The 10532-nt window shown below is 45.6% G+C and overlaps 1 protein-coding gene across 1 annotated transcript; it reads right to left on the bottom strand.

Annotated features, from left to right (window-relative positions):
- Positions 1-604: 604 nt before the first annotated feature.
- Positions 605-10245, bottom strand: ube2c (ubiquitin-conjugating enzyme E2C). Its single transcript, XM_020521323.2, has 6 exons — positions 9688-10245; positions 9546-9573; positions 8960-9046; positions 7749-7953; positions 2732-2791; positions 605-833 (listed from the first exon to the last, which is right to left on the bottom strand). The coding sequence occupies exons 1-6, from the start codon at positions 9783-9785 to the stop codon at positions 784-786; spliced, it is 528 nt and encodes a 175-aa protein (XP_020376912.1). The 5' UTR covers positions 9786-10245; the 3' UTR covers positions 605-783.
- Between the last annotated feature and the right edge of the window lie 287 nt (positions 10246-10532).

Raw genomic sequence — 10532 nt, forward strand, 5'->3', positions numbered from 1 at the left:
TACCATTAAAACGTACTTGGGTCCCAGCTGTTGCACTTTGTGGTCCCAACACCCCATTTGCACAGTAGGCCTACAAATGATCCAATTTCTGACTGCAGGGAGAATATTTGAGCCTTAAAGAGGAAACGACAATGAACAAGGCCTTGTAAAACAGGGTATAGAGAGCTTAATGACAATGGGAGGTTTAGACTCTACACTAGAAAAGATTAACCACGGATTAACTGAAGGAATGCACAAAACTAGCCATGCCTAGTGGAAAACTGTTTTTGTAAGTGAGTTTAAAAGTTAGTATTAAGACCAAACTAACCAATCCCTGAAAGAGCTCATGGTGTGACAAGCAATTTTAAAGAGCATTATAAATTCATGGCCACAATGGATTAAAATGTGTTTTTAAATATTCATTCATGGGATGAGGGCATTGCTGGCTTGGCCAGCATTTATTGCTCATACTTAATTGCCCAGAGGGCAGTTAAGAGTCAAAAACATTGCTGTGAGTCATCACTTCCATGTTCATCATTTCCATTGTATTTCCTAAACAACTGGGAGTTGGCGTTCCCTCTAGCCAAACTGGCAGAAACCTTACTCACAGGCAACAGAGACAGCATTGAAACAATAAATGCGGTTTATTAGAAAATATTTCAGCCACAGTGCACTTTATTCACATGGTAAATTTAAAAATAAACATGTGCCCATTCTCATAATTGGACAGACAGACAAACATTCAAAAGAAGAAACACAGGAGGAACCAAGAGGAAGATTGCAGGTCAGAGAGCAGACAACACTTTAACTCTTCAGCTGCCGAGCGTATGCTTCGTGTAATCGTAGTTTGTATTCTGTAAAAGAGAAGGCATTGTCAGGTTCTCCCCAAAGACACTTCCAGACATTTTTGCAGGAGACAGGGCATTCACTCAGCAATTAAACAGAAACCGACCAGTAAGGTCACCAAAGGTAATGGGGTAAAGGCAAAGTGGAGTTGAGGTTTATCAGACATTATCTCATGGAACGGCAGGGCAGAATTCAAATGGTCCTTCTCTGCTCCAACTTCTTTTGGACGAGGATTAAAATAATGACTGACCTCTGAACACCAAAAGCAGTGAGGTATTGCTTTAAAACAGCAATTTATAAATGTAAGATGTGAACAAGCAAACAACTGCTTAATATTTATAAAGTAGGAACAGAAACAACGGGTATACAGGTCAGTAACATTAAGTCATGTCTACGACAAAGGTATTTCCCACCTCCTTTTCCTTCTCCATTCATGTCTCAGTAACTGAGATACATGGATTGGAAAGGCTGGTGTCTGTACTGAGAAACTCCCGGCCCACACAATGAGGAATGTATTCAGTGTCTATCACCAATTATAATGCAGCCTCCCGGAAGCACAACACATATTGATCATCCCCGAGAATCCCTAGGGACATCCGCCCCGATTTTCAGGGTGGTTTCACTTAGAACCAGTTCCCAAGACGCCCAGCGTGGCAAATGCCAGTCTTCATTCAACTCAATTCACTCCAACATGATATCAAAAGAACAGTTGGAAGCACTGAACACTGCAAAAGCTGTGGGCCCTGGCAACATTCCGGAAATAGTACTCAAGACGCATGTACTCCAGTGCTTAAAAAGGAAACAACGATGCACGACACCTAGTAAAACAGGGTGTAGAGAGCTTAATGACAAGAGGAGGGTTAGACTCTACACTACAAGAGATTAACAAGGGGCCAAATAGGGGTATGTGCAACACTAGCAATGCCCGAGTGTAAAACCATTTTGTACATAACTGATACATTAGTATTAAGACTAAAGCAACCAACCGCAAGAACAGATCACGGTGTGACAAGCAATTTGGAAAGTGTATTTTAAATTCTTCGGCACAATGGATCAGAACATTCATGCCACGTCCCTAGCCGAGCTGTTCCAGCATAGTTACAACACTGGCATCTACCCGACAATTTGGAAAATTGCCCAAGTTTGTTCTGAACACAAAAAGCAGGACAAATGCAGCCTGGTCAATTAACACCCCCATCAGTCTACTCTCGATTATTAGTAAAGTGATGCAAGGGGTCATCGATACTTGCTCAGCAATAACCTGCTCAGTGTCATTCTTGTTGGGTTTTGACCAAGGGCTACATGGCCTCACTGCAGCTTTGGTCCAAACACAGAAAATAGTTGAACCCTAAAAGTGAGAGTGAAATCGAGGGCATATTTCACCGAGTGTGGTGGCATCAAGAAGCTCTAGCAAAAGTGGTATTTAAAACAGAAGCAATTTCAAAAGATAGGGGCAGGAGATATATGTGAATACCAACATCTGCAAGTACCCCTCCAAGCCACTCACCATCCTGACGTAGAAATATTTCACTATTCCTTCACTGTCACTGGGTCAAAATCCTGGAACGCCCTCCCTAAACAGCTCTCTGGGTACATCTACACAGTCCAAAAAGGAGCTCATCACCACCTTCCCAACAGGCAACTAGGGACAGGCAATAAATACTGGCTCAGCCAGAGACAACCACATTTTGTGAATGAATTTAAAACACGGCAGACTAAAAGGCACATGATTGGATGTAATAAAGCAGTGGGATGTGGAAGGTGGAAATTATCAACTCCCCTGAACTTGGTCTAGGATGAACCCTCAGGCAGACACACAACACTATTTTTAGAGAAAGTCCTAGCAGGATATTTGTAAAGACACCTTCCCTCTGGCAGACTGGAACAGAGTTAAACAGATTCTCACCTTGCTGGTTGGACCATAGTTGAGCTGCAGCAACGTTCAGGGGACTTTGCACATTTGGTTCTATTGGGGAGAGGGATGAACAAAAAGGTTAAAAATTAGAGTGGATTCAAGTGCACTGTGTCTCCATCCTCCAACCAACATTTGCATGAAATTCCCCAGCAATATCAATGCATCCAGCACCATCACCCCAAAGCAGTCTGATGCAGTCACCAACACCAGCCCCACAGCTAGCCAGATGTGGTCTTTTTATCCCCCATGAGAGTCTATGCCCTTTGGCTCATATACAACAGACCACCCCCAGATATGAATTCCAGCTTCTGGCAAGCTCAGTCTGTTATCCAGGACTTTGTCTCAACTGAAGATCATGCTATCCATCAGCAGGAACATTCACATTCTCAGTTCCAAATTCACCCACTTGGGAAATGCTTAGGTAGGGAAAAAAAGAACAGGAGATTTATGAAACGAAATACACAGAGATCTCTGTTCCCTTGCCCATGAGTCATTAAAAGCTAGCACGTAGGTACAACAGTCAATACGGAAGACAAATGGTATGATAGCCCTCATCACAACAGAGCTGGAGTACACAAGATGCTTTGCTGTAATTCTACAAAGCCCTGGTAAGACCGCACCTGGAACAATGTGCACAATTTTGGTCTCATTATCCAAGGAAGGATATACTTTCCATAGAGGGAGTAGAACCAGACTGATCCCTGGAATGGCAGGGTTGCCTTAGGAGGAGAATTTGAAGAACCGGGCCTATGTTCTTTGAAACTGGAGAATAAGAGGTTATTTCATTGAATCTTACTGAACTCTCACAGGGTGGATAGAGATAAGATGTTTCCACTGGCTAGCAAGTCTAGACCAAGGAACACAGTCTAAGGATAGGCAGTAGGCCATTTAAGACAGAGGAGGGAGGATTTCTTCATTCAGAGGGTGGTGGAGCTTTGGAATTCTGTACCCGAGAGAATCAGACATTGCTTATGTTCAACCTGGAGATCAATGGATTTCTGGACACTAAATGAGACTGACAGATATGGAGATAGTGCTGGAAAGAGGTAGTGAGGTAGATGACCAACATGATTGAACTGAATGGCAGAGCAAGCTTGACAGGCTACTCTTGTTATGTATCCTCGCAACTTACTGCCGTTCAATCTCTCACTGGTGAATGTATCAGTTTCACAATCTATTGTTATGCAATTGATTTTTTAAAAATATCAAAGTCATGAGTGAATACAGAATTTGGCTTGGTCTCTGCCTTACATACAAGAAAGTCTCATTTCTGCATCCAAACCCCTGAGGACAAGAAACAGTTGCCTGAATCACATAATAACAAGTAAGACATGTGTTGCTGTAATGCACATCATACAGTTACCAGATCTGACTGATGAGTGTAAGAATGTCCCCAAGGGGGACAACTATTGGTGACTGGGCATGAACAAGCAAATACTCACTCTGGTGTCCACTAACACAGGTCAAAGCAAACTTTTGTCTACACAAAGCCATGGTAAGTGAGCTATGAAGACTTGCTCACAACACTCCAAGCAACGGACTCTCACTTTCTCAAAACTCCTGTTCAGTCTGGGCGCTGCTATGTTTCATCCGAACTTTTCTGCAGTGCTTCATGTGGCAAGGGTAGCTACAGTAGCTGGGTAAGGGATAGATCCAGCAATTACATCAACCCGTGGTCAGGAAGACAAATCCCTGAGGCAGAGAAATTAACCTTACTCGAGCTGGACTTTCACTGAGAAATGGCTATGTTCTCAGTTTGACAGACTGAGTGCGCCAACCAGCACACACCCGGCTATTTAAAGCACAACTAAAAGTGCCTCCATCCTCATCCCTGCTCTTCTAGTCATTATCATAGAAATCATAGAATCCCCACAGTGTGGAAACAGGCCCTTCGGCCCAACAAGTCCACACCAACTCTCAAGAGCATCCCACCCAGACCCATCCCCCATAACCCACCTAATCTACACATCCCTGAACACTACGGGCTATTTAGCACGGCTAATCCACCTAGCCTGCACACTTTCAGACTGTGGGAGGAAACCGGAGCACCCAGAGGAAACCCACAAAGACACGGGAAGAATGTGCAAACTCCACACAGACAGTCACCCAAGGGTGGAATTGAACCCGGATCCCTGGCGCTGTGACGCAGCAGTGTTAACCACTGAGCCACCGCGCCGCTCTATATTATCTATGAGCATCACCAGCAAAGGGACAGCTCACTATGGATTGAGGAACAAGAACAGAAGACGGAGGAACACCAGGTCCAGTGATACTGGGACCTTCAATTGGACTAATCTGTTATTATGTCAGAGGGTTTCGTTAGGATGAGTTTGGTTCTTCCCAAGATCTGTGAAAACAACACGTTGCATCTTTCTCTATATGCTATATATAAAATCTTTCATATAGTCCCAAGTTAAATCTGGAGGAAGGGAATTCCACGAGCTTAGGACTTCTCTACAAGCAAATCATGCTGAAGTGATTAGCTCAGGGAAAGGCAAGAGGCTAGAATGAGAGCAGCACAAGTTTTTAAAAGGGGGCTGGAAGAGATTAGAGATTGGGATCATTGAGGACATTGAGAGATTGAAAACAGAGATGCGAATTTCAAAAAAATGAAATGATATTGCTTGACCAGGATCCAAGTCAGCCAATAGGAGATTGGGACTTAATGTGAGTTCAAGGATACAGGCAGCAGAAGTTTGAATGAGTCGAAATTGACAGAAGGCACAAGGTGAGAGGGCAGTCAGGAGACCACTGGGATACAATAACAGTACAAGTATGACAGATAGGTCAGTGAGAACATGAGGAAAAGGAAAGGGCCAAGGATAGATCCTTGGGGACACCAGAAGGAATGGTGCTGGGACAGGAAGAGAAGTTATTGATAGCGACCTGGGCTACAATGAGAATGGCACCAGGCAGAGCATTACAACAACTGCACAACAGTGGAGAGGTGGTGAAGGAAGGTGATGTGGTCACCATGTCAAAAGCTGGAGATACATCACAAGACCATAAGATATAGGAGCAGAATTAGGTTTTTTGGCCCACTGAGTCTGCTCCACCATTCAATCATGGGTTGTATATTTTTCAACCCTATTCTTCTGCCTTCTCCCCATAGGTTCTTGATTAGTAAGGGGATCAAGGGTCAACTCTCCCTGTCTTATATACATTCAATGACTTGGCCTCTGCAGCCTTGTGTGGCAATGAGTTCCACAGATTCACCACCCTCTGGCTGAAGAACTGAGGTTGCATCCACGTCCACTCTATCTAGGCCTCTATTCTGTAAGTTTCAATCAGGTCCCACCTCATCCTTCTAAACTCCATTCAGTACAGACGCAGAGTCCTCAACCGCTCTGTATATGACAAACCCTTCATCCCCAGAATCGTTGTTGCAAACTTCCTCTGGACCCCCTCCAAGGCTAGTACATCCTTCCTTAGATAGGGGGCCCAAAACTGCTCACTATATTCCAAACGCAGTTTAACCAGAGCCTTAGCAATATATCCCTGCTCCAGTATTCTTTCCCTCTTGAAACGAACGCTAACATGACCCAGGTTCAATTCCACCCTCGGGCAACTGTCTGTGTGGAGTTTGCATGATCTCCATGTCTGTGTGAGATTCTGCCAGGTGCTCCGGTTTCCTCCCACAGTCCAAAGATGTTCAAGTTAGGTGAATTGGCCACGCTAAACTGCCCCATAGTGTCCAGGGATGTGTAGGTTAGGCGCATTAGCCATGGGCAATGAAGGGTTACAGGGAAAGGGTAGGGTGATGAGTGTGGGTGGGATGCTCTTCGGAGGGTCGGTGTAAGCTCAAGGGGCAGAATGGCCTGATTCCACACTGTATGGATTCTACTACTTCTACTTCGATTGCATTTACCTTCCTAACTGCCAGGTGAATGTTAACTGTAAGAGAATTCTGAACTAGGACTCCCAAGTCCCTTTGTGCTTCAGATTTCTGAAGCCTTTCCCCACTTAGAAAATAGTCTATGCCTCTATTCTTCCTACAAAAAGTACACAACCACACTTTCCCACATTGTATTCCATCTGCATCTCCTATTTCACTCTCCTACCCACTCTAAGTCCTTCTGAAGCCTCCCGACCTCTTCATTCACTACCTGTCCCTCCACCTATCTTTGTACCATCTATAAACTTAGCAACAATGCCCTCAGTTCCTTCATCCAGATCACTAAATGTATAACGTGAATAGCCGTGGTCATGACAAATTCCTGTAGAACTCCATTAGTCACTGGCTGCCATCCTGAAAAAGACAGCTTTATCCCCATTCTCTGCTTTCTGCGAGTCAGCCAATCCTCTATCCATGCTAGTACCTTGCCCCTAACACCATGGGCTCTTATTTAGCAGCCTCCTGTGAGGCATCTTTTCAAAGCCTTCTGAAAATCCAAATAGATCACGTCCACCGGATCGCCTTTGTCTAACTTGCTTGCCATATTGAGAAGGACAAGGAAGAAGAGCTTATCCAGGTCACACATGTCTAAGATGCCAGCTGACCTTGAAGTCCCAAACAACACCTGAACCAGTCAGTAAGTCAGATAAAGGAAACTATCACAACTTGAACTTCATAATGAAAAAAGTCAATAAGTTGGTGACTGTTACCGTAATAGTGATCATGTTGTACTGAAGGTTTTACAGAGGACACACAGTGCTCAGACAAATGGAAATAAATACAGAATGTAATATGGCCATTCCTCCACTGTTGTAAAATCCTGGAATTCCCTTCCTAGGAGCATTGGTATCCCTACAACAACACATGGACTGCAGTGCTTCAAGCACCTTGTCAAAGGCAGATGGGGGCGGACATTGAATGCTAGCACAGTCAGCATTGCTCACAAGCTCTGAATTTTTTAGAAAAAAACTATGGAAATGCAGCAACCATACATTTGCTTTTAGACACTTCAATGTCTCATGGACTCTCCGTTGGAGATGCCTAGTCAATGGGTTGCACACATCAGACTGCAGTGGTTTCCTCTGGCGCATGACTGAATGAGCAAGTTCTTACCTCCCAGCAGGCTCTGAATCGACAACAGGATTGTCCTGACATCGTAAAGTGCGGACCATTTGTCTTTGAGGATATCCAGACAAATATTGCCTTCTCCATCAACATTGGGATGGTAGCAGGAAGTGAGGAACTTTACAGTCGGAGGGTTGTACGGATATCCACTGGGAAATTCCAGCGAGAGCTTATACCTCAAACCTTCATAGACCTGCAATGGAAAACCCAGAGCCCATTCACCACAGAGTGCACGTACAGTCCAAGAGAAAGGTACACGATGATTTGATTCATTCTAGCTTCTCTTTTTTTGGGGTTGGAAGTGATCGGTTTTGTGTTCCTCAGAGAAAGAGCTACTTTGGTGAAGTTGTCTAGTTGTGAGATTGGTGAACGGTTGGTAAAGAGTGGCACAGGGTAAGGCCCGATAAAGCCTGGACTCAGTGTCCAGTACAGAGGAGGTACAAAGCCTCAGCCTCCGAGAGCTGGTATCAATCCTGGAGCTGATGCTACTGATGTTAGCTGTTTCAGTTTACATACAGCCATTATTAAATGTGGACTCTAGGCCCAGGAGGAAAGGAGAACCACACATATTCATCTCCAAACTCTCTGGGGAATTTCCAAACCCATTGTGAACCACAGCTTGTAGGAATTATCTTCACTTTTGCAGAGTTCACCTTGTGGGTGGAAAGGCCAAGTAGGCTAAAGGAATACTTTTGCTGAAAAGTAGCGTTTGAACCATACTACCCCAAGTACACTGAACACAGAACTGTTACATCATACACAAAGGGAGCAATTCATATACTGCCCTCCCAGTGCTCTTCACATACACTCCTCCTCCTCTTCACAGTCAGGACAGGCAGCCACTCTGCCCATATAGTGCCGCGACATCAAACAAAAACTAACCATGCAGTGTAACCCCATTTTCCAGCACATGGTCCAAATTCCTCGCGGTTACAGGACTTTGGATGCACAAGATCAGCATTAATCAATTAATTTGTGCATTTGCAGGTCAGTGCAGGCCAATCACTGATTCAGGGGAATGAAATCAGCGTGACATGTTGAAATCTGAATGGGGAAGGGAGGAGGAGAAGGAGCGGGGCGGGGGAAGACAGAGAGAGAGAAACCTGCAGCTCCTGCCCCATCCCTCGGAGTTCCACTCTGCTGGCGCTCGCTTCAAATCTAACCCAGGAAAAGTAGCTGGGCCCTGACAGCTCACCCACCGTTCCTGCAGCACCATCGATGGTTCCAATCCAGCGGAACAGATTGTCCGATTCGGGGAAAGCAGAGATCCCTTTGTGACCAGACATCTGAAAGGCAAAACAGGAAATCCTTCTCAGCGAAACCCTTTCTCCTGGGGGCTCTTAAACAGTAGAGTGTGAAAAGATCTGTCAGGAGGGGTGTAATACACTGACCAACAGACATCATACTGCAAAAGCAGCCTGTCCTCCTTTAGGAAGGGATTGGCTCCTTTTCTTAAAAAAAAAGTGGAAGAGCTCAGCCTTATTCTGAAAGCTGCCTGTGGCATCACTTGTGGGGTGCACGGAGGGAACAGGAACTAAGCGAATAAGAGACACCTTTTACACGGCCAGGAGCAGGGACTGGGACTCCTGCACAGAAGCACACCACCCACCCTGAAACACACTAAAGGACTCACCACAACAAGGGAAACACAATTCAGGGACACATCCAGGTCAAAACGGGATCACAGCAGCTCTCACCCCGAGGGGGTTAGAAAAAGATCTGAACAATTGGAACCCTTTTAATGGTATTACTGCTAATAATAAAGGGACATTAAAACCGGCTCACCATCAGAGTCATCAGCTCCTGCTGCAATCTGTAATAAGAGACATATTAATGGTTAGAGAAGAGTGCAGACAGCCAGTCCCCGCACCCACTATTTTTTAACGCAGCTCCCCTGACCCTAGCACCACCCCCCGGGCTCACTCACCGCTTGGACACCGAGCCTCGGGCGATGGAAGTGCTGCTCTCGCTGCCTTTCCGGGCCGCTCCCGAGCCGGCGGCGGCGGGATCCACATTCTGGGCCATGCTCGCTGACCAGCTCCGGCACACTCTCTCTCTCCCGGCTCACCGACTCACTCGATCTGTCCCGCCCGGAGAAAGGGATCTCTGTAAACCCGCAGCTCCCTCGCTGATCCGGCTCTCAGGGTCTGACTGTACCAAGTGTTTGTCCCTCTCTCTGTGTCAGGGTGTATATGTTTCTCACTGTACCCGCTGTGTGTCTGTGTGTGTGACAGGGTATCTATCCCACCCCTGAATCTCTCTGTACAGAGTGTGTACACACTCTCTGTCTGGTTTTAGATTTCTGCTCCTCTTCGCTCCCGCCCGTTATTTGAATTTTACTCCCGTGAACACTCCACCAATCAGCTTACAGTTTACGTTTGATTGAGCCAATCAGCCGCTGCTATTTACGACCTTGTTGCCTAGCAGCAGCACACGTCACAGAGGTGACCAATACCAAACAATGATTGGAACACAGCCTCACTGGGATCTGATTGGTGCCCTGTGATCCGATTGGCCTGCTCCTCTGATGCTGCTTGGCCTGCTGTGTTCATCCAGCTCCACACCTTGTAATCTGGGAATCTGATAGGTGTTTTGTCTGTTATTGCATTGATGTAATAATCTGATTCGTAACCTGTGATCTGTTGGCCTGACGGTAATCTGACTGGTGCTCTATGATCTGTTTGGTGCAGTGATCTGTATGTGACCTGATGCCCTGACCGTAATCCAAATGGAGCACTGACTGTGATCCAGTTGGTGCAGTGATCTGATTTG

This window comes from Rhincodon typus, chromosome 19 (assembly GCF_021869965.1).
Source record: "Rhincodon typus isolate 14 chromosome 19, sRhiTyp1.1, whole genome shotgun sequence".
NCBI classification, from domain to species: domain Eukaryota; kingdom Metazoa; phylum Chordata; class Chondrichthyes; order Orectolobiformes; family Rhincodontidae; genus Rhincodon; species Rhincodon typus.